At 38.6% G+C, this 25397-nt stretch overlaps 1 protein-coding gene across 3 annotated transcripts in view; it reads right to left on the minus strand.

Annotated features, from left to right (window-relative positions):
* ranbp3b (RAN binding protein 3b) overlaps positions 1 to 25397 on the minus strand; it is a 134400-nt gene that overhangs the window by 77460 nt on the left and 31543 nt on the right. For 2 of the 3 annotated variants that reach the window (XM_063032522.1, XM_063032519.1), the window contains exons 3-7: positions 23443 to 23487; positions 19970 to 20006; positions 19171 to 19260; positions 9729 to 9800; positions 9330 to 9395 (exon numbers count right to left, since the gene is read on the minus strand). In XM_063032522.1, the coding sequence (XP_062888592.1) occupies positions 9330 to 9395; positions 9729 to 9800; positions 19171 to 19260; positions 19970 to 20006; positions 23443 to 23487 (310 nt within the window). The remainder of the gene's footprint in view (positions 1 to 9329; positions 9396 to 9728; positions 9801 to 19170; positions 19261 to 19969; positions 20007 to 23442; positions 23488 to 25397) is intronic. The other variant, XM_063032521.1, reaches the window with a different exon arrangement.

Consider the following 25397-nt stretch of genomic DNA (forward strand, 5'->3'; position numbering starts at 1 on the left):
CAGGACTTATTCAAGGCTAATTTCTTACCTTTAATTGATCATATTAAACAATGTTAAACAATGTGTGGGCATGTAGCCAAGTGGTTAAGGCATTGGACTAGCTACCTGAAGGTCGTGAGTTCGAGCCCCAGCCGAGGGAACGTGTTGTGTCCTTGAGCAAGGCACTTAATCACACATTGCTCTGTGACCACACCGGTGCCAAGCTGTATGGGTCCTAATGCCCTTCCCTTGGACAACATTGGTGTCGTGGAGAGGGGAGACTTGCAGCATGGGCAACTGCCGGTCTTCCATACAACCTTGCCCAGGCCTGCGCCCTGGAGAGTGAAGACTTTCCAGGCGCAGATCCATGGTCTCGCAAGACTAACGGATGCCTTAATTTAATTAAACAATTATTAACTAAATGGTCTCAGATGTCCTTATCATTAGTAGGCCGAATTGATGCTATTAAGATGATAGTTCTACCCAAGTTTCTTTATTTATTTCAGGTGTACCAATTTTTATTCCCAAATCCTTTTTTGATATTATTGATTCCAAAATTTCTTCATATATATGGCAGAGCAAAAATCCCAGGTTGAGTAAGAAATATTTACAGATATCCAAAAAGGATGGTGGTTTGGCAATGTTGAACTTTAGATTTTACTATTGGGCAATTAATATCTGAAATTTAACCTTTTGGACCAAGAGTTAGATAAAACCCAACATCCAAGGTGATTGAATCTTGAACATGAGTCTGTGCAAGGATTTTCATTGGCATCTATTTTAGGGGCTTCACTTCCTTTTGCATTTACTAAATTGAACAAACAAATTACTAACCCAATAATTAAGTATACAATACGAATATGGTTCCAATTTCGTAAATTTTTTGATTTGAATAAATTTACCCTTTCTAGCCCCATTTTATTTAATTTTTTTCAACCACCCAGAATTGATCAAGCCTTTCTTTTTTGGAAAATGAAAGGAATAAACTGTTTTCGTGATTTATTTATGGATAACTGTTTTATGTCTTTTGAAGTTATCTAATAAATACAATTTGCCTAGATCGCACCTTTTTAGATATCTACAGATTAGAAATTTTTTTAATGTTATTTTGCCTACCTTTCCGATATCACATCAAGCTGAAATTACGAAAAAAATTTAAAGTTTAAATCCCTTACAAAAGAGTGTAATAGCAACTATCTATGACTTGATCATGAAAATCCCTTCAGGTATATCTGATAAAATAAAGAACGAATGGGAACGAGAACTTCAAGTAAGTATATCCATAGAAGAATGGGAAAAGATTCTTAAATTAGTTAATACTTCTTCAATGTGTGCTAGACACACTTTAATACAATTTAAAGTGGTTCATAGAACACATATGTCAAAAGACAAACTAGCCTGTTTTTATTCTCATATAAACCCTATGTGTGACAGATGTAACTCTGCGGTTGCTTCTTAAACCCATATGTTTTGGTCCTGCCCTTTTTTGAAAAAATATTGGAAAGACATCTTTGATATTGTTTCAGCAGTTTTACATATTGATTTACAACTCCATCCTATTACTGCAATTTTTGGATTACCAATGATTGATTCTAGTTATTTATCATCTTCAGCCTGCCGTTTCATAGCATCTGCTGCACTGATGGCCAGAAGATCCATTTTATTTAAATGGAAAGATTTTGATCCCCCTACTACATTTCAATGTTTTTCTCAAACTATAGCTTGTTTAAACCTAGAAAAAATTAGGAATGGCATGGTTAATTCCTCGATTAAGTTCGAAGAAACTTTGGAGTCTTTTATTCAGTATTTCCATACATATGACTTAAGTTGATTTTTTTTTAAATCCTTTTTCCTAATACTTAATCGTTTATGGAAGGAGGAATGGGGTCAAGGACAGAATAATTATAATTGACAAATTATAGCAACCCAGGTTTTTTTTGTTTTTTGTTTTCTGTTTAGTTTAGGGAATTTAGTTTTTTTTTCTTGAACAAATCTTTTGAACTTTTTCCTGTTTCAATTATCAAGAGATCGGGTGGACTTGTCTGGATATGATATTTGGAACTTATGTTTGTATACATTATTGCTATTATTGTAATCCTGTTCTCTTAGTATTGTTATTATTGATATGCTCATTTAACTGATTATAATGCAATAAAAAGATTTGAAAAGAAAAGAAAGGAAGGGGTCGATAACTCTACTGGGTGTTTTTTTATAGACCACCCAAATAATAACAGGGACATCGAGGAGCAGATAAGGAGACAGATTCTGGAAAGGAGTAATAATAACAGGGTTGTTGTGGTGGGAGATTTTTATTTCCCAAATATTGACTGGCATCTCCCGAGAGCAAGGGGTTTAGATGGGGTAGAGTTTGTTAGGTGTGTTCAGGAAGGTTTCTTGACACAATATGTAGATAAGCCTACAAGAGGAGAGGCCGTACTTGATCTGGTATTGGGAAATGAACTTGGTCAGGTGTCAGATCTCTCAGTGGGAGAGCATTTTGGAGATAGTGATCACAATTCTATCTCCTTTACCATAGCCTTGGAGAGGGATAGGAACAGACAAGTTAAGGAAACGTTTAATTGGAGTAAGGGGAAATATGAGGCTATTGGGCAGGAACTTGGAAGCATAAATTGGAAATACATGTTCTCAGGGGAACGTACGGAAGAAATGCGGTAAATGTTCAGGGGATATTTGCGTGGGGTTCTGAGTAGGTACGTTCCAATGAGACATGGAAGGGATGGTGGGGTACATGAACCATGGTGTACAAAGGCTGTTGTAAATCTAGTCAAGAAGAAGAGCTTACGAAACGTTCAAAAAAAAACTAGGTAATGAAAGGAATCTAGAAGATTATAAGGCTAGCAGGAAGGAGCTTAAGAATGAAATTAGGAGAGTTAGAAGGGGCCATGAGAAGGCCTTGGTGGACAGGATTAAGGAAAACCCCAAGGCATTCTACAAGTATGTGAAGAGCAAGAGGATAAGACGTGAGAGTGTGACAGTGGAAAAGTGTGTATGGAACCAGAGGAAATAGCAGAGGTACTTAATGAATACTTTGCTTCAGTATTCACTACGGAAAAGGATCTTGGTGATTATAGGGATTACTTGCAGTGGACTGAAAAGCTTGAGCATGTAGATATTAAGGACGAGGATGTGCTGGAGCTTTTGGAAAGCATCAAGTTGGATAAGTCACCGGGACCGGACAGGGTGTACCCCAGGCGACTGAAGCGAGGGAGGAGATTGCTGAGCCTCTGGCAATGATCTTTGCATCATCAATGAGGACGGGAGAAGTTCTGGAGGATTGGAGGGCTGCGGATGTTGTTCCCTTATTCAAGAAAGGGAGTAGGGATAGCCCAGGAAATTACAGGCCAGTGAATCTTACTTCAGTGGTTGGTAAGTTGATGGAGAAGATCCTGAGAGGCAGGATTTGTGAACATTTGGAGAGGCATATCATTAGGAATAGTCAGCATGGCTTTATCAAAGGCAGGTCGTGCCTTACGAGCCTGAAATTGATGAAGGTAGAGGAGTAGATGTAGTGTATATGGATTTTAGCAAGGCATTTGATAAGGTACCCCATGCAAGGCTTATTGAGAAAGGAAGGAGGCATGGGATCCAAGGTCACATTGCTTTGTGGATCCAGAACTGGCTTGTCCACAGAAGGGAAAGAGTGGTTGTAGACGGGTCATATTCTGCATGGAGGCCGGTGACCAGTGGTGTGCCTCATGGATCTGTTCTGGGACCCCTACACTTTGTGATTTTTATAAATGACCTGGATGAGGAAGTGGAGGGATGGTTAGTAAATTTGCTGATGACACAAAGGTTGGGGGTGTTGTGGATAGTGTAGAGGGCTGTCAGAGGTTACAGCAGGACATCGATAGGATGCAAAACTGAGCTGAGAAGTGGCAGATGGAGTTCAACCCAGATAAGTGTGAGGTGATTCATTTTGGTAGGTCAAATATGATGGCAGAATATAGTCTTAATGGCAAGACTCTTGGCAGTGTGCAGTATCAGAGGGATCTTGGGGTCCGAGTCCATAGGATACTCAAAGCTGCTACGCAGGCCGACTCTGTGGTTAAGAAGGCATACGGTGCATTGGCCTTCATCAATCGTGGGATTGAATTTAAGAGCCAAGAGGTAATGCTGCAGCTATATAGGACCCTGTTCAGACCCCACCTGGAGTACTGTGCTCCGTTCTGGTCGCCTCACTACAGGAAAGATGTGGAAACCATAGAAAGGGTGTAGAGGAGATTTACAAGGATGTTGCCTGGATTGGGGAGCATGCCTTACGAGAATAGGTTGAGTGAACTCGGCCTTTTCTCCTTGGTGCGACAGAGGATGAGAGGTGGCCTGATAGAGGTGTACAAGATAATGAGAGGCATTGATTGTGTGGATAGTCAGAATTTTCTCCCCAGGGCTGAAATGGCTAGCACGAGAGGGCATAGTTTTAAGGTGCTTGGAAGTAGGTACAGAGGAGATGTCAGGGGTGTTTTTTTTTTTGTTTTTTTTTTATAAACGCTGAGAGTGGTGAGTGTGAGGAATGGGCTGCCAGCAGCCCATCAGTGGTGGAGGCGAAAACAATAGGGTCTTTTAAGAGACTCCTGCATGGCTACATGGAGCTTAGAAAAATAGAGGGGTATGGGTAAAGCCTAGGTAGTTCTAAGGTAGGGAGATGTTTGGCAAAGCTTTGTGGGCCGAAGGACCTGTATTGTCTTGTAGGTTTTCTATGTTAATTTATACTTCATCATCCTTTAACTAAAAAACACCGATAACAATGTACATTTTTAAAGAAATTTAAAAACTGAATTAATTTAAAATGAGAGTAATGTAACATCAATGAAAACTATTCTCATCTGCTATAGTTTGGAGACAATACCCTCCTCTTGGAAGCTTAATAACAGATTGCTATTATATTACATTTGATTATCAGTATATGTGGAAGCAAAGTAATCATACTAGACTGCAATTTAAAAAATGGAAAAAAATCTGTTTTCATTCTTTTTGGTGACATTTATCTTGCACAGCTCTTCCAACAATGAATTTCCTTTTCCTTACATTCAGAAAGGATTACCATGTGAACCAGGCAGAACAATTAGTTAGCTTTCCTGACCTATTTCTTAGCCACCAACTCAAGTAGTTTTGTGACTGCTGGGACTTGGTTTAAATTTTTCTCACCACTTAAATTGGCTGGAGGGCAATTTAATAAACTACACACAATTCAAAAGAATTTGTAAATTCTGCTTGCAATGTTCTACAGGAAAACAACTTGTTTGAATAATTTGGATAGTGTAGAACAAATCAATGGGTCTGCATGTCACCTTCAAACGTTAACAACTAGTATAATTCTATTCAAAGAAATTGAATCTTAAAGTATTAAATAATTCTATATTAGTAGCAAAATATTCACAAAATGATATCTTAATAACTTAAATTCAAGTATTATTCTGAATATCCATCTACAGAGCTACAAATAAGTCTGACTTGTGCCAGTACAAAAAGCAAACCAAACTCAATAGATTTCAATCGAACAAAAACAGCAGGAATGAAAGAGGTAGCAACCTATTCAGCAACTGACATTTACTGCAATCACCTAACCAAATCATTTAATAGCAAAACAAAGTCTTTCTGTAATGTAAAGAGAAAAATACACACTACTTAATACCAAAAACAAGCTATTTTTAATTCGATGATGACAGTTAATGTTAAAAAAATTACAAAAATGCAAATAAACTCACAAAAATTTTCACTTCCCTTGTATTCAATAGAATGTAAAATGTGGACACAAATGACAAAATACGTCCCTACACTCATTAACATCATCAGAACACAACATCAATATCTGCCACTGTACTTTAATATTTATCTATTTTTCAAGATAAACGGCAAGAAAAATCATCATTGTGGATGTTCTGTCGACAGACAAATTCAAATTTTAGCTTTGCAAAAAATAACAAATCACTTGATATTGCTTATTCTGCAGTACGAAGCTGATATACCAAATAAAACATCCTTAAAACTGGAACACTACATAACACATTTTGAACAAACAATTAAGAGGGTAGAACATAGATAACAAGAAAAGTGAGCAGAGAGGTTTGATCTTTCTTCGCTAGAAAATTAGGCATTAATAAATGATATGATGAGGTATTTAAAATTATGATTCTTTCCAAATAATTAAGGACTTGGTCAAGCATTCATTCAATCCAGAACCAATCTGATCCACTGCTACCATGTACAACCTAGCATTTTAGGCATGTGACTTGGGTAAAACAATGATGATGACGATCATTATTGATAATATGAAAAAAGATTATCTTTGCTTCCTGATAGAGTTGGTGACAATATTGACTCAAAGAGAGCATCTATCAAATAAACAAGAGGCCATGCTGACTCCACAGTACTTGACCAACTCACTGAAAAAACAAAAAGAAATGGCCACTCAAGTTTGACATTTGATAGATGTTTGAAGTAAAAGAGAAATACGAAAACAGAATGAATATATGCAGACAGGATTCATGATCATGCTTGCCTCAAATGGCATGCATTATATTCTAAGCAACTCAATATTAACATAGGTCAATAAAGAAAAATGCCTTAATAATAGTTACAGCTTCTTAGTGATGGGGTTGCAAAATGCTGATAAATTACATTTTTAAAAATAAGCAGATCAACTGAATCAGCTCATCCACTTAGAGCTTCAGTCGTTCATAACTCTATTTCCAAGAATGAGGGGAAAACCTGTCCACAATTAGAACTCAGTGGATCCTGAACTAAACTTGGTATCGATGTAGGAATTCAATGCTAAGTCACACATTGCAGAGAACCAAATTACTTATTTCAAGTATTCTTTATCAAGCACAAAAGGTCTTGGCAACATTTTTAATCACTTGGATTAACTAGAAATAATAGATCTGAAGTCTACTTCTTTTTTCAAATGATTAAGGACATGGTGAAATAGATAATTGGTTATTCCCACTGCCCAGTAAATAGCAAGAGTTCAAATTTCAATAAATCACAAAAATAAATAGAAATTTTAATCAATTTCTCAACACAGAAAGCTATTAAAATGCATTTCTGTCACAAACCATTGCAAATTTATTTGAAGTGTCACTGAAATAATATGGGTTAGATCCAGCAAAGTAATTGGAATTAAATTAGTGACTCAAGAAAGGAGAACTAACAGAAGTTGATGTGTCAAATATGTGGCAACATTTATTTTGATTCCTGAATAAGTTCGCTGTAATAAATTCCACATTGGTGTAATAAGTAAAGAACATGCTGTGGATATTTGTAAAACTTAATTCAGAAGATTTCAAAAAGTTGTAAACCATTAAACAGTACTAAAAATTCATATCAAGTTTGTTTTGAGATCCTATTAAAATCACCGGCCACAGGTAATAAACCAATGTTGATGCCAACATTAGACTTATGGCCTGAAAAACATGCCTGAAAGTCAATTACAAAGGCACAGTCAATATTAACCATCACTGCAATTTGTAGTACTTGTGGTAGTTTCTTTCTCCATTTGATAGTAATGATAACCGTGCAAAGTCCTAAGAGCACGTCATACTCTGCAGCAAATCAACAAGAAAATTAATCACTCTATGATTTGGATGTTGTTTCTATAATTGTTTTTCCATATTGCTTTGATACACACATTAATGCTGCAAGTTCAAGGTACACTACAAATGGACATTACATATGCTATTAAGTTTCTTCCTGAAACGAAAATTACATAAAGCTGCCATAGGCAAAATAAGAGGAATGTAATAGATTTTTCTATAAGGAGGAAATGCTATAGTTAATAACAACTTTAAATCATGTTTAAACCATACTAACAACATAAATGACCCAATTTATTTGGCAATATATGCCTAGAAATACAACTATATAAAGACATACAGCCTAAACACATGTACACTCACACAATTTATTTCTATAATTAGAGATACATGCACATAGACACTAGTCTCTTGAAACAGATTAGCTAAACACAGTGTCAAACCTGAAAGTTCGACGGACCTGTGAACACTACTGAAACATACACATTAGTCTTGCAACAACTAAGCACACCTGTAAAGATCAATACTTGTTGTTTAATGCAATCATTGTTTTCGTAAAACCGAAGTGAATAAAAGAACACAAACTAAATGCTTGTGCAAAAACTTGCTTCTTGAAAGAAAATTAGAAAATGTATTGGCTCAGTATTATATTGTTGGTATTTTGCTATAGGTTATACCTATAGGTTTTACCTATAGGTTTATCCACTATCAAAACACATTTTGCCATTGAGTTTCATTAACAATACTTTTTTTTAAACTTTGTCTAAAAATGCTATTAAGCAACTTTCTCATTACAAATTACTTCACAAAAAGGTAGTATGCCAAGGTTTCGGTATTCTTTTTAACTAAATGTCCTTTTCAAATGTGTATACAGGGTCAAATGCATTTCTATAACCACAAAATATTTATGGATTTTATAAAATTTGTTTTTCATGTTTGTAGAGGCAAGATTGTTGTTAATAAAGGAATTCTTGGATCACACATTCCAATTTTGTTACACATTTCAAATTAAAGAGACTCCAATTAAATATGTTAAAATAGAAAATAGAATAGGTATTAGTTTGGCTATTTTGAAATTACAATACAATCTTATTAATAAAGACCATAAACAGGAAATTAGTTGTTCTTCAGCCACTTGCACAGATCAAAGTCATACTAAAATGTTGAAGTATGCATCTTGAATAAGTAATATTTTTGGAACCATGCTTATGATATAGCATTACAGAACTCTGATGCACCCATCTGTAAATCTGTAAAGGAGAAAATGCAGGGTACTGGATAAATTTTGTTGATTTACCTTGTAAATGGGGTTCCTATGGGGGGGGGAAGGGGGGAATGCAAACATGACCCTTTTAACTCGATAATTCCTACAGTTTAATAGAACCCATGTCCCTTTAACTACAGGACATTTTACAGCACTGAACAGTCAGGCAATTTTGCAATCTCAGGCTCTAAGATATAATTGTGAAGAGTCCGTCTGTTATTGGATATGGTGCAGCAACCTAATGATTTACTCAGTCAAATACAGAGGGAGACTCACAATACTAATTTCAGTATAATCTAGCAAACATATTTGGTGTGCTAATTCCTCAGGTTGGGGCCTTGCATGTGCAACAATGTTACACTGTGCTCCAGTTATGCACCAGCAACAAACTAACAAACTAACACACACACACACACACACACACACACACACACACACACACACACACACACACACACACACACACACCAGGGCCCTAGACTTCTATAATCCCAGTCTCTCTACAACCTTATTATATATTATATATTACTCACCAGCACTGGGAGCTTGGCCGTGAATTAAAGTTGGGGGTTTCAGCCGAAAGCCTGTGTTCTTTTCATCTAAAGAGAAAGTAAGTCTGTTGCATTAACGAAGTACACAATAAAAGCAAATCCAGCAGCACAACTGATTCACTCCTCATAACTTGCAAGTCCTTGTTCAAGTCCAAAATGTATGTATATTTAGACTCATACACACCTACCCAATCTATGCAGAATCATTATTACACTGTGCATCCACAGTAAGAGCAGAGCACATACAAAGCTCAATCAAAATCCACAACTAGAGCACCCATCCTTCCAGTTTCCAGATGTAATATAGAAAAGAACAAATAAACCAGAAAAGGGGATAAAGAAAGGACAAATACTTCCTAGTGGTGGATTGTAGAACTGTACCTGGCTCTGAGTCAGAGTTGCTGGCCGCTGCCTGGCAGAAACTCAATGGCATAAAGACATTATTCTTTGGAACTGCAAGATAAAGACAGCTGCAGTGAGCGTCAACAGATCAAATTGAATTTTAACAATTAGCTCTGCAGGCTGCCCAACGATGTCCCATCATTTCAGCAAATAAAGGATTAAACTTGTCATCAGTCATTTATTCATTGCATATTATAATAACTCATCAAAAAACACAGAATTATACTCTGAACTGGTTATGTACAGAAACTAGTGAATTCTTGTTTTAGGAGGATCTGACTTGAGAATTCTTGAGAAAATTTAAATTCAAACAGCATAGAAACAGGCCCTATGCACTCACATTTACAATCATTCCATTTCACCCACATTACTATAGACTTCAGTAAAGTAGGGACACCAGCGAGTATATTTCATTAGAAGTTTGAGGAAACTTTGTATGCCAACAATGACAAGCAGACTTCTACAGATGTACCGTGGAGAGCATTCTGAATAACTGCATCACCATCTGGTTTTTCAAGGTTTGCAAGCTTTTTCTGATCCTGTAAACAGATCCTGCGCCCATGTACGGGATCAGAAAAAGCTTGCAAACTCAGCCAGCTCCATCACGAGCACACCTCCCCTCCGTGATGCCTCTAGAAGGCAGCATCCATCATTAACAAGAAAAGCCCTCTTCTCATTGCTATCATCAGGGAGGAGGTACAGGAGCCTAAATACACACATTCAATGCTTTAGGAACAGCTTATTCCCCCCCCCATCAGATTTCTGAATGGATCATAAACCCATGAAAACTACTTCACTTTCTGTTCTACTTTTGCATTACTTATTGTTTTATATATCATATTGTAACTTACTGTAATTTATGTATTGCACTATACCGCTGCTGCAAAACAACAATTTTCACGACATATGTCAGTGATAAACCTGACTCTGATTTTCCAAACCTCCCTTCCTTTTATAGAGGAGTGAATTTACAATAGCCAAGTAACCTGCCAACCAGCCTGTCATTGGAATGTGAGAGGAAACCCATGCAGTCACAATGAGAACGGATAAGCGCCACATGGACAGCAGGTCAAACTTGAATCTGGGTCACTGGAGCTGCCAAGCAGAAGCAACCAGCTGCACCGCTGCTTTACTTTGAAGGCACATGATCAAGTTTCAAGAAGGGAAGGGCACGTTGCAAAAACTGATAAACCAATTTTAAAGTAGTCTGCCTGTCAAAAGCTAAATTCAAGTAGTTCCCAGGTTACAGCAAGGTCTGTGCCTGACAGTTATTCGTAATCTAACCTGCTCATAAATTGTAAATAAACAAAAAGAGCGTGTGAGAGAGAATTACAGAAAGTGCCACTGCAGGAGAACAAGCAGGCATAGAAAAAGCAGCCGACAACTGGCCTCACTGACTTACTAAGTGAGCAAGTGAGTCCGCTCAGTGCTTCCAGCTCAGCTTCGCACCAACTAGGCATCGCTCTGCACCCCAGATTAAGATGACTCAGTAAGTGATAGGGGGATAAAGCATGTAGAAATTGCTTCAAGTTACAGAGAACACAGCACAGGGGATGTACAAGGAGGATATGTAGAAGGGCAAAGCCAGATCAAATACTAATAGGGACTAAGGGTAATCAGCACTCTTTGTCCAAGTTACAGTAGCTACCACTATTAGCAAGGCTGTTGGATATGCCTAGAAAGTCAGGCTGTACTCATGCTAATACCACAGATGGGAAATTTTAAGAACTAGCCATTTCTGCTCCATTTCATCCATCCGTTATTTCAGCTCAGGTGATGTCTCTTCATTACTTCAGCCTGACCTGCTGGGCATGTCCCGCAATCCCTGCCGGTAGCACTCCAAGAGCAATCACACTCTAAATGCTCCCATTAAGCCACATGACCTAGCCTCACACTTTGTTCTATTTATCTGTTTTCCACTAGGCTACCTTTACATCTCCTTCCCAGACCTGACATTCATTTGGTTCTTAGATGATTCAAAGGTCCTTTATTGACCTCTTACAGTGAACATCAGTCCTAAATCTCTCTTTCAGTAGTCTGTTTTCTCCCTATTCTCAAATTCTAGCTTAAACTAAATGCCAGTTGTTCAATATACCACTAAAGTCACCTCACAAGATGATGGTTTGAAATTGATAAACCAGTCCTCAAAATCCAGGCCTGAAACACTATGATTACCCTTGATACTCTTATCTGCACAGCTCTCTATCTCCCTTATATTTTAGTGATGCATGTTAATTGACATACAGATCCAACAAGCCCGTGCTTCACTTTTCTAAGATGATGTCAGTAATGGCTTCTCTCCCCAGATGAAGAATTAGAGGTTTTAAGAGACACAAGTATAGACATCCTTAAAGAAATTGCAGATGAAGTTTTGGAGGTTATGCATAAAGTGAAGATTCACTGTTCAAAGGTAACAACCTCCAGATTAAAAATTCTCTTCCAGGATTAATTGATCTTTTACAAGAAGGTGAAACTTACGCACATTTCACAATCAATGAACAAGTGGACATTTTTTTCAGCTACAAAGTATTGTCCAATAAGCATAATAAAAATATGCATGTTAAACATTCAAGGAACAGTGAAAAAAAATAGGTATTTTAGTTTGAGTGCCATCTTAAATAATTTATGTGTATTCAAACACCAGCAGTGGGAATCAGGAGCAAGGATGGAATTTAATTCCATCTCTAAATGCCTTTGAAAAATTGAGAGATTTCATAGTCCTTGTGCTGAAAGTATTACTCTGAAGAGTGTGATTTGAAAGGGAGCTCCAGAGTTTTGACCCAGTAATGAAAAGGCTACATTACATTCCTGCAGTGTACAAATATCCAACAGTTCAGAAAACCTGCCAGAGTAATGGTGGATGGAATGTGAATCAAATGGTTGCTTTATGCTGTCAAGTATTACTAGAGTCACAGTATTATTAAAGCTGAATGCACCTTGGCAAGTGATAAAAAATCCACAATTCTGAACTATCTTTTCAGATAGTTTAATATATGGCAGAGGGGAGTCAAGAAACAGTACTATTCATTATATGCTTAGTCTGTTTATGTTTCCAGTCCATGGCAACACACCAAGTGTTGATGACAAGAGTTCACCAAATCTACTGTCAATGAATGCCAGAAGGAGTAATTAGACTCTCTTTTGAACGAAGTGTTCACTGCCTAACAACCATGTGTCATCTGCCAATTATCAGCTTGATTTGAAGTCTGTCTTGGTCTTGCAGCAGGTTTCATTGTCTGAAGACTATCCGATGGAACTAAGCATATTCAATAATCCTACTTTGCCCCTATGATAATGGAAAAGCAACTGACAAGGAAGCAGTTGAAGATAGTTGATTCTGGAACATTGCCCTGAGGAACTCCGGCAACAATACCTGGGGTGAGATAGCTGGCCTCCAATAACCTGACTCACTTCCACTAGCAAGAGAAGAGCTTTCCAGTTATAAAACATAGAACATAAAAATTTACAGCACATTGCAGGTCTTTCGACCCACAATGTTGTGCCGACCATGTAACCTACTCTAAAGACTGCCTATTATTTCCCTAGTGCACAGCCCTCTATTTTTCTAAGCTCCATGTACCTATCTAAGAGGCTCTTAAAAGACCCTATTGTATCCACTTCCACCGCCACCGCCAGCACTGCAGTCCACGCACCCACCACACACTGTGCGGAAAAACTTACCCCTGACATCCAAACACCTTAAAACTATGCCCCTCGTGTTAGCCATTTCAGCCCTAAAAAAAAAACCTTCGGCTATCCACATGATCAATGTCCCTCATCATCTTATACACTTCTATCAGGTCACCTCTCATCTTCCATCACTCCAAGCAGAAAAGACCAAGTTCTCTCAACCTATTCTCACAAAGTATGCCCTCTAGTCCAGGCAACATCCTTGTAAATCTCCTCTGCACTCTCTCTGTAGTATCCACATCCTTCCTGTAGTGAGGTGACCAGAACTGAACACAGTACTCCAAATGGGGTCTGACCAAGGTCTTATATAGCTGTAACATAACCTCATGGCTCTTGAACTCAATCCCATGGTTGATGAATGTCAACACACCAAAGGCCTTTCTAACAACACTGTCAACCCTGCACAGCAGCTTTGAATGTCCTATTGACATAGACCCCAAAATCTCTCAGGTCCTCCACCTGCCAAGAGTCTTACCATTTATATTATAGTCTGTCTTCAAACTGGACCTACCAAAATGAACCACCTCATACTTATCTGGGTTGAAGTCCATCTGCTACTACTCAGCCCAGTTCTGCATCCTATCGATGTCCCGCTTTAACCTCTGACAACTCTCCAGACTCTCCACAACACCCCCATAACAGATCCCTGTGGAACACCACTGGTCACCGAACTCCTTGCAGAATACGAACCATCTACAACCACCCTTTGCCTTCTGTGGGCAAGCCAATTCTGGATGCACAAAGTAAGGTCTCCTTGGATCCCATGCCTCCTTATTTTCTGAAGAGCCTTGCATGGGGAACCTTTATCAAATGCCTTACTGAAATCCACATACACTACATTCACTGCTCTACCTTCAACGTGTTTTGTTACATCCTCACAGAATTCAATCAGGCTCGTAAGGCACGACCTGCCTTCGACAAAGCCATGCTGACTATCTTTAATCAGATCATGTCTCTCCAAATGCCCATAAATCCTGCCTCAGGATCTTCTTCAACAACTTGCCCACCACGGAAATCAGACTCACTGGTCTATAATTTCCTGGGTTATCTCTACTCCCTTTCTTGAACAAGGGAACAACATTTGCAATCCTCCAATCCTCCGTACTTCTCCCGTCCCTATTGATGACGCAAAGATCATTGCAAGCGGCTCAGCAATCTCCTCCCTCATTTCCTACAGTAGTCTGGGGTATATCTCATCTGGTTCCAGTGACTTATCTAACTTAATGCTTTTCAAAAGCTCCAGCACATCTTCTTTCTTAATGCCTATATGCTCAAGTATTCAGTCCGCTGCAAATCATCCCCACAATTGCCCAGGTCTTTTTCCCTGGTGAATACTGAAGCAAAGTTTTCATTAAGTACTTCCGTTACCTCCTCTGGCTCCATGCACACGTTTCCACTATCACACCCGATTGGTCCTATTCTCATGCAGCTCATCCTCTTGTTCTTCACCTACTTGTAGAATGCCTTAGGGTTTTCCTTAATCCTGCTCACCAAGGGCTTCTCATGGCCCCTTCTGGCTCTTCTAATTCCATTCTTAAACTCCTTCCTAGCAACTTTGTGATTTTCTGGAGCTCTAACAGTAGCTAGTTTCTTGAACCTTTTGTAAGCTTTTCTTCTTAACTAGATTTTAACATAGAACATAGAATAGTACAGCACAGTAGAGGCCCTTCGGCCCACAATGTTGAGCTGACCCTTAAACCCTGCTTCCCATATAACCTCCCACCTTAAATTCCTCCATATACCTGTCTAGTAGTCTCTTAAATTTCACTAGTGTACCTGCTTCCACCACTGACTCAGGCAGTGCATTCCATGCACCAACCACTCTCTGAGTAAAAAACCTTACTCTAATATCTCCCTTGAACTTCCCACCCCTTACCTTAAAGCCCTGTCCTCTTGTACTGAGCAGTGGTGCCCTGGGGAAGAGGCGCTGGCTGTCCACTCTATCTATTCCTCTTAATATCTTGTATACCTCTATCATGTCTCCTCTCATCCTCCTTCTCTCCAAAGAGTAAAGCCCTAGCTCCCTTAATCTCTGATCATAATCCATACTCTCTAAACCAGGCAGCATCCTGGTAAATCTCCTCTGTACCCTTTCCAATGCTTCCACATCCTTCCTATAGTGTGGCGTAACCAGAGTTTTATAGAGCTGCATCATTACCTCGTGACTCTTAAACTCTATCCCTCCCCATAAGCTTTCTTAACTACCCTATCTACCTGTGAGGCAACTTTCAGGGATCTGTGGACATGTACCCCCAGATCCCTCTGCTCCTCCACACTACCAAGTACCTTGCCATTTACTTTCCACTCTGCCTTGGAGTTTGTCCTTCCAAAGTGTTCCACCTCACACTTCTCCGGGTTGAACTCCATCTGCCACTTCTCAGCCCACTTCTGCATCTTATCAATTTCTCTCTGCAATCTTTGACAATCGTCTACACTACGCAAAACAGCACCAACCTTTGTGTCGTCTGCAAACTTGCCAACCCACCCTTCTACCCCCACATCCAGGTCGTTAATAAAAATTAAGAAAAATAGAGGTCCCAGAACATATCCTTGTGGGACACCACTAGTCACAATCCTCCAATCCAAATATACTCCCTCCACCACGACCCTCTGCCTTCTGCAAGCAAGCCAATTCTGAATCCACCTGGCCAAGCTTCCCTGGATCCCATGCCTTCTGACTTTCTGAATAAGCCTACCATGTGGAACCTTGTCAAATGCCTTACTAAAATCCATGTAGATCACATCCACTGCACTACCCTCATCTATATGCCTGGTCACCTCCTCAAAGAACTCTATCAGGCTTGTTAGACATGATCTGCCCTTCACAAAGCCATGCTGATTGTCCCTGATCAGACCATGATTCTCTAAATGCCCATAGATCCTATCTCTAAGAATCTTTTCCAACAGCTTTCCCATCACAGGCGTAAGGCTCACTGGTCTATAATAACCCGGACTATCCTTACTACCTTTTTTGAACAAAGGGACAACATTCACCTCCCTCCAATCCTCCAGTACCATTCCCGTGGACAACGATGACATAAAGATCCTAGCCAGAGGCTCAGCAATCTCTTCCTTCACCTCGTGGAGCAGCCTAGGGAATATTCCGTCAGGCCCTGGGGACTTATCCGTCCTAATGTATTTTAACACCTCTTCTCCCTTAATATCAACATGCTCCTGAACATCAACCTCACTGATATTGTCCTCATCGTCATCAAGTTCCCTCTCATTGGTGAATACCGAAGAGAGGTATTCATTGAGGACCTCGCTCACTTCCACAGTCTTCAGGCACATCCTCCCACCTTTATCTCTAATCGGTCCTACCTTCACTCCTGTCACCCTTTTGTTCTTTACATAACTGAAGAATGCCTTGGGGTTTTCCTTTACCCTACTTGCCAAGGGCTTCTCATGCCCCCTTCTTGCTCTCCTCAGCCCCTTAGAGCTTTCTTACTACCCTATTTTCCTCAATACACCCGTCTGATCCTTGCTTCCTAAACCTCATGTATGCTGCCTTCTTCCCAACTAGATTTTCCACCTCACTTGTCACCCATGGTTCCTTCACCCTACCATTCTTTATCTTCCTCACCGGGACAAATTTATCCCTAACATCCTGCAAGAGATCTCTAAACATCGACCACATGTCCATAGAACATTTCCCTGCAAAAACATCATCCCAATTCACACCTACAAGTTCCTAGCCTTATAGCCACTAATTTGCCCTTCCCCAATTAAAAATTTTCCTGTCCCCTCTGATTCTATCCTTTTCCTTGATAATGCTGAAGGCCAGGGAGTGGTAGTCACTGTCCCCCAGGTGCTCACCCACTGAGAGATATGTGACCTGACACAGTTCATTACCTAGTACTAGATGTAGTACGGCATTCCCCCAGTCGGCCTGTCAACATATTGTGACAGGCATCTGTCCTGGACACACTTAACAAACTGTGCCCCATCTAAACCATTGGAACAAACAGGTGCCAATCAATATTGGGGAAGTTAAAGTCACCCATGATAACAACCCTGTTATTTTTGCACCTTTCCAAAATCTGCCTCCCAATCTGCTTCCCGGTATCTCTGCTGCTACCAGGGGGCCTATAGAAAACTCCCAATAGAGTAACTGCTCCCTTCCTGTTCCTGACTTCCACCCATACTGATTCAAAAGAGGATCCTGCTACATTACCCACCCTTTCTGTAGCTGTAATAGTATCCTTGACCAGTAATGTCACCTCTCCTCCCCTTTTCCTCCCTCTCTATCCCTTTTAAAGCACGGAAATCCAGGAATATTGAGAATCCATTCCTGCCCTGGTGCCAGCCAAGTCTCTGTAATGGCCACTACATCATAATTCCATGTATGTATCCAAGCTCTCAGTTCATCGCCTTTGTTCCTGATGCTTCTTGCATTGAAGTACATGCACTTTAGCCCTTCTACCTTACTACCTTTACACCCTTTATTCTGCTTCTCTTTCCTCAAAGCCTCCTTATATTTTAGATCTAGCTTTACTCCATGCACTATACTTGCAGTTCTCGCACGACCTTTATCCTCCTCCACCTCACTATCTGCTCTAACACTCTGGTTCCCCACCCCCTGCAAATCTAGTTTAAACCCTCCCCAGAGCAGCACTAGCAAACCTTCCCGCAAGGATGTTAGTCCCCCTCTAGTCCAGGTGCAACCTGTTCTGTCAGAACAGGTCCCACCTTCCCTGGAACAGGGAAATTTTCTACAAACTTTGCACACACGGTTCTTTAACTCTATCATCCTTTCCCCACCTCAATGGAAAATACCTATGCAGAACTCCATGCAAATATTCCCTGAATATCTGCCACATTTCTGCCGTGTATTAGAGATTCCAATTCTAATAATTTTTCTGGATATAACTATTGTTTTAATCTACATTGATGTCAAGGACAATTTCACCTCATCTCTGGAATTCAGGTCTTTTATCTTTGATTTGATCAAGACAACCAGGATATTTGGAATGTTGGGGTTTTTGGCGGTATTAAGCTGAGCTTCAATGAATATGCCATTTGATAACACAGAAGCTGGCATCTTCCATTGTTTGCTAATGATGCAGTAATTGGACAGACTGGATTTGTTCTAGTTTATGTGCATATGTGTAGTCAGACCAAAAAAAATGATTATTCAGGTCAAATACACAAGAGATTCTACAGATGCTGGAAATCCAGAGCAACACATACAAAAATGCTGGAGGAACTCAGCAGGTCTGGCAGCATCTAGGGAAATAAATAAACAGTCAACATTTCGGGCTGAGACCCTTCATCAGGCAGCATTTTGTGTGTGCTGCTCTATTCAAGTCAATTACAGTTTAAAAAATGTACACCAAGAACTGTGGATTAAAAAATATTGCAGATAAGATACCAATAGACTGCTCCTTTTTCCTTTATGAAGTCACACATCTAAATTAGCAGCAAGTACTGAGGTGAGTATGACACAAGAAAAGCTCAAACTTTAAGCTTTGTAAAGCAAAAGCATATAGCTGTAAGTACATATTCCTCATTGCTTTTCACTGGTATATCAACAATTTTCTCACAGACAATTCCTTCTCTATCAGCATATTCTAAAGTTCCCTTTCTCTCTCTCCTAATACAAGAAAAAATGTTTTTTTTAAATCAACAGCAAGATAATCAAATGCATACACTTCATAATTGAGGTAATAAATAACCAATATGACAAAAACACAAAGTTTAAATGTTTGTCATTTAAGTGTAAAGGACTTACCTGGTTGGGAAGGTGGGAACACTTGTGTGAAAGACGATGATCTCTCTCTTTTAACAGGTGGGGGGTAATTACCGTCGTCTCCATCAGAATCTGAATAAATAAATTGCACTGATAAAATATTGGTCATTTTATTAAGTATCAATCAAATGTTAAGCTATTACAAAAATAACTGCAGTTATTCTGGCCAAAAAATTATTCAGTTGTTTTGCACTGACAACAATTTATAACATAGGCAGGAAATGCAATAAAGCATTTCTATATTCTGTTTAAATGCATTCTTAATAAGCTGCAGTGATGCTGCAGTACACAAGCAAATACAAATATGCTTTAGAGTTCAGGTTAAGTTTTTATAGCAAAAACTTAAAACGTAATACTTAAGATGCTTTTAATTTTTAACTATAACCAGCCATTAAATTACACAAGAGATAGTTGTATAACTTTAATAACATTAACAATTTCCAATCAACTACAATTGCCTCAGTTTGCATTTATATACAGCATTCCATAGAAAGTATTCCAATATTGACTTTGAAAAGTTTTAATGCACAAAACCGAAACTAGATGGTTAGAAATAAAATACAAAATGGACAACTGTAAATGCTCAATAGATCAGATGACATCTGTGGAAAAAAAATTGAAGTTGCAGTCAACATTCAAATAGAAATTTCATCCAAATTGTTGACTGCAGTTGCCACAGATGCTGTCTGACAGGGGCATGTCTTTCAAAGGTGACAACTAAATATGCACATCCCTCAGCAAAGGATTCAGTGTTTAAAGATGAACTTAACAGAACATTTACCTTCTGCATCTTCAGGGTTGGAGGCATCCACAGGCCTCTAAAATACATTAAAAGATATTATTAATTTCAAATGCTCCTGGCTATGTATTTTTCCTGTTACACACCAAAAAACAGGGCAAAGTAACTGAAAGACATACAATAATTTATGTGCCCAATCATCAACTAAAATTGAAGATCTAAGGTGCAAAATGAAATGATGGTTATTTAGATATATTTAAAAGTATTCAAAATCTTGAGGGCTTTGAGTCTCTGACCTTACATTGAGAAATAACAGCAAGGTCATTAAATGTTCACAGCTACTTTTGAGGGCAACCTTTAGTATATATCAACAGAAATTCATCCTTACGAATTCACAAATCGCTATCCAAAAACTTGATGCAAAGAATAAAATTTGCTCTCATGGAACATAACTAATTAAATCAACAAAATATTTTTTTCCAAATTATGCTTTTTGGTGCTTGCAGACATCACAGCCTTATGTTGGAGAAAATTATGAAATGGGCTGTTTTCAAGGAATACACCCCACGCTCCATTTCACAGAGGTCACAACTAAACACCAAAGGTTTCTTGTGGATTTCTCCAATTCCCTATTCCTTCACAGGGTGCTTACCATGAAATTAAGAGCAGATACAGTGCAAAAGTTATTATAAAGAATGAGACAAATCTGATCACGACAGGTAATTTATCAAATCATTCATATCTGACAACATGAGTGAAGGTATCATCATCATCAGCATCAGGTGCCGTGCCCAGTTTGAGCTTTGACTGCCGTGGCCCACACACTCCTGTTTCAGGTCAAGTGGATCAATTCATTGGTATTCATTTCCAGTTCTCTGGCTGCTGTCTCCATCATCATTTGTCTTTGTCTTCCTCTTGCTTTCTTCCCTTCAATCTTTCCCATAATTACCATGCATTCTAACTCCTCTTTCCCAATCCCATGTCCAATGAAGTTACGTTGCCTTTTCATGATCTCATACATTATTTCTCTTTTTGTGTTTGCTCTGTTAGATATTCGTTTCGTCCATGATATTCTTTGCATCCTCCTCAAAAACCACATCTCTGCTGCTTCAATTCGTTTCCTCATGTTATTAGATATTGTCCAACATTCTGAACCATATAACATAACTGGATAAACGTAATATTTCAGTACTCTGAGGCCGGTTGTCATGCCTAGTTTAGTATTGGTCAGTATACCATCACACTAAAAAAAAAATCAGTGTGATGGTATAAAACACTGAAAATCATTGAAAGAATGACAGCAGAGAAAATACACTGCACTGTGCAAACTTCTGGCAGTTTTTCGTTTTGTTTTAGGTGATCAACAGTGGTGCTTTTTTTAAAAGGGATTTTGACAAAACTGCCTTCTGAGAAACTACATATGACTGAAAATACAGGGTACAGATGATGTCAACATCATTGAGAACTGGCCGAAACAACAGACCTTGTGCTTATAATTAAGGCAAAATCTCTGCAATTTGTTGAATGCTCTGACATGATTAAATAAACTAGATGGGAGAAATAGCTTCTTGCTTCTATAAATATCTTACTGATAAGCAAATAGAGATTAATAAAATAGAAAATGGATCATAGCTAGAAAGCCATGATAGTATTTTAATTACATTTTTTTGACTGTTTCTAAGGAAATCTTAATCAACGCATCCCTGTATTCCTATGGGATATGGAGAATACTTTGGTAAGAAACTTCACATACTGTTATGAATCTTGAGGCACAAACAAGCTGAAGCTAAAATCTGTGCAACAATTTAGTTACACCATCCTTCAGCAATAGCTGAAAATGAGATGAAGTTGTTCAATAAATATGTGACTTGTTCTGTGTAGCTAGTATTTTGGCATGAAACTTAGTCTGTCCCCTGAGCAACTGCTTATTATCTATGGAGTATCAGATCAGTGAAATCACATTAGGTAAAGGAAGACGTGGCAAGGCAAATTTAAAAAAAACCTGAGGGGAAAAAGCAGCATTTCATGATCAATGTAATGATACATCAAATTAAAATATATGAACAGTAACTTTATCTAACAGTAGATAAATTTGTGAAGTATTAACAATAAACAAGGGGGTTAAAAAAAATAAAGGGATGACTTTAACATGGATAAATACTGGGACAAAAGTGGTTTAATGCCAGAAAAATCCTAAGAACATTGGAAAGGTGGTTCCACACAGCAACCTCTGGATTTTTAAAAAGATGGATGAGGGATTGAAGACCAAGTGCCTCAGGAGAGCAAGTTTGAATTTTAAGTATAAGCAATGTGAAATTTCCTGTTTCACAGGTTTTACCATTACTTAAGCAATACTTGTCAATTTCTATTCTGCTAGAACATGTTAGCTTGCATTTTCTTAAGAACCAATCCTCAACTCTATAATGCATTACAATAACTTATGCTGAATTCTCTCTTGCCTCTGGTTTCAATTTACCAATCCTGATGTCTTAAAAAGTTCATGTAATTTATCCTTATGTAGCTGGATCCTGGACTTCCTGTCAGATCGTCAGCAGGTGGCAAGAGTCGGCTCCCTCACATCTGCCCCTCTGACCCTCATCACAGGGAGCCCCTCAGGGCTGTGTCCTAAGCCCCCTCCTTTACTCTCTGTATACCCATGACTGTGTTGCCACCCACAGCTCCAAACTGCTAATTAAATTTGCTGACGATACTACACTGATTGGCCTAATCTCAAATAATAATGAGGCAGACTACAGAGAAGAAGTTATCACCCTGACATAGCAGTGTCAAGAAAATGACATCTCCCTCAACGTCACAAAAACAAAGGAGCTGGTTGTGGACTACAGGAGGAACGGAGACAGGCTAACCCCTATTGACATCAATGGATCTGGGGTTGAGAGGGTGAACAGCTTCAAGTTCCTTGGCATACACATCACCGAGGATCTCACGTGGTCTGTACACACCAGCTGTGTGGTGAAAAAGGCACAACAGTACCTCTTTGACCTCAGACGGTTGAAGAAGTTTGGTATGGGCCCCCAAATCCTAAGAACTTTCTACAGGGGCACAATTGAGAGCATCCTGACTGGCTGCGTCACTGCCTGGTATGGGAACTGTACTTCCCTCAATCGTAGGACTCTGCAGAGAGTGGTGTAGACAGCCCAGCACATCTGGAGATGCGAACTTCCCACTATTCAGGACATTTACAAAGACAGGTGTATAAAAAGGGCCTGAAGGATCATTGGGGACCCAAGTCACCCCAACCACAAACTGTTCCAGCAGCCACCATCTGGGAAACGGTACTGCAGCATAAAAGCCAGGACCAAGAGGCTCCAGGACAGCTTCTTCCACCAAGCCATCAGTGTTTAATTCATGCTGATACGCTTGTATTTCTATGTTATATTGACTGTCCTGTTGTACATACTATTTATTATAAATTACTATAAATTGCACATTTAGATGGATTTTTACTCATGTATATGAAGGATGTAAGAAATAAAGTCAAATCAATTCATTACCTTGTTTGATGGCGGTGTAGGCGAGGTCATTGGTTCAATTTTTTCCTATAAACACAATTATAGGAAACGTTTTAATAATTGTAAATGTCAAAAAATGTTACTATTCATATACCGTATAACATGCCATAACAGATGGCAATGTGAAAATAAGGCACAAGCTGATGTGTATAATTCTACATAATCAAACTTTATTTTAAATAAGTTTCAAATATGCATTCTTGAGTGGGGCATATTATTTGTCATTTACAGATCTTATTAAAATACTGCTGGTAAAATGCCCAACTATTGGAAGATGGGGTGCAGAAATTCATGATAGAATGTGGAAATTCAAGGCAGAGTGAAAGTAGGAGTGAGAATAGTACTCCTGAGCCTGACCTGGTCTTTATTTGATATCCACACAGGCAGTGTTCCAGGAGAGACATCAGACAATTCTCTCTTGAATTCAGAAATTACTAAACAAGTAAACAGATGAACACATAGATCTTGTTGATCTGCATGTACATCTAAGCCCATCTGACTAACTGCCAACACTTAAAAAATTGACTGGAGTAAAAAAAAAACTACATAATAAGAACAAGTTTATTTACATTGAGCCTGAAGTAGTGTCAAGGCGACACTGAAAAAGAGGCAAGTGAATGAAATATAATATAATAAAAACCAAAAGAGCACTGACATTGCATATTTTGATAGTTCTACATTTAGGATCACTTTTCCTTCAACTTCTGCAAAAACTTCCTTACTTAATCATGTATGACAGGATCATTGAATATCATTGATTAAAGGTTTGAAAAGTATTCCATATCCAAGGGCAAGGAAAAGATCAGTAATATGAGTAAATCTGTTATTAAGCTAGTTATATAAAACTTGGATCCCAAAGAACTAAGTAGACAAACAAAGAGCCTATACCACACTGATTGGTTGGTACATGTGCCAAAGAATGTGAAAAACCTGAAGCTGCTTTCAACTGTTCAAAAAAAAACAGATCATCTGAATGAGTGTAAAGTTACCGCACCAGTCTCTAAGAATAGAATGAATTCACAAGTTCATCCTTATCCATTCTAAGTTCATAAATTGTTTATAAGCTCTCTGAAAAAATAACTTTCAGAAGAATATATATATTTTCAGTTGTGTGTGCTTGTGTGATGTTACCCATTTGGGTATGGCCGCCAATTCAAAAGGCAGTAAATTTTGATAATTTTGTATTTTATTTGACTTTTAAAAATTCAGACGCTTGCCAAGATACCATGAAAAGACTTAACACTAGTCGAAAAAATTACTCTACTTGACCAAATTAAAAGCCATCCACCTAACACCACTCATTAGATTTCTGTACAATTGGTCATGATTAGTCAGAAGAAAAATCATCTCCTGAATTGTTATTTCTATGATCGAAGATAAAGAAATGGATTCCAGCATACAGATTGCCTTTTTCACTAGCAGGTTTGAAGTGGCAGTCAGGCAGTAGCAGTACAGAAACGTAAATTTTAAACAGTTTGTTGAAGAAGTATCTATTTTATGTACTTCTATGAAATCACCTTTCTTTTTCTTTACAGAAGTTTACTCAATGACCATTACAACCCTGTAATACTTTATACAATAATCAGGGCTTCACAAACTATTTACAGTTTCAAATTAAAATACAATTATTACTATCTACAACACATTAAATCCCCTGAGGACTAAGTCACCCATCATTCTCCAGAAAATAAAGATCTAGCATGGCCAGTCAGGCCCTCTAGTCCAGGTACCATTCTCACTCATCTATTCTGCATCCTCTCCAATTTAACATTGTCTTTCCTATAACAGGGTGTACAGTTTTGGTCACAATATTCTAAGTGTGGCTTCAGCAATGACTTTTACAACTGCAACGTACAATAATGTCCCTATTCCTAAATTCAATGCCCTGATTGAAGGCCAACACACTAAACACCTTCATCATAGTCATTTGCACAACC

Source organism: Mobula hypostoma, chromosome 24 (genome assembly GCF_963921235.1).
Source record: "Mobula hypostoma chromosome 24, sMobHyp1.1, whole genome shotgun sequence".
NCBI lineage: Eukaryota > Metazoa > Chordata > Chondrichthyes > Myliobatiformes > Myliobatidae > Mobula > Mobula hypostoma.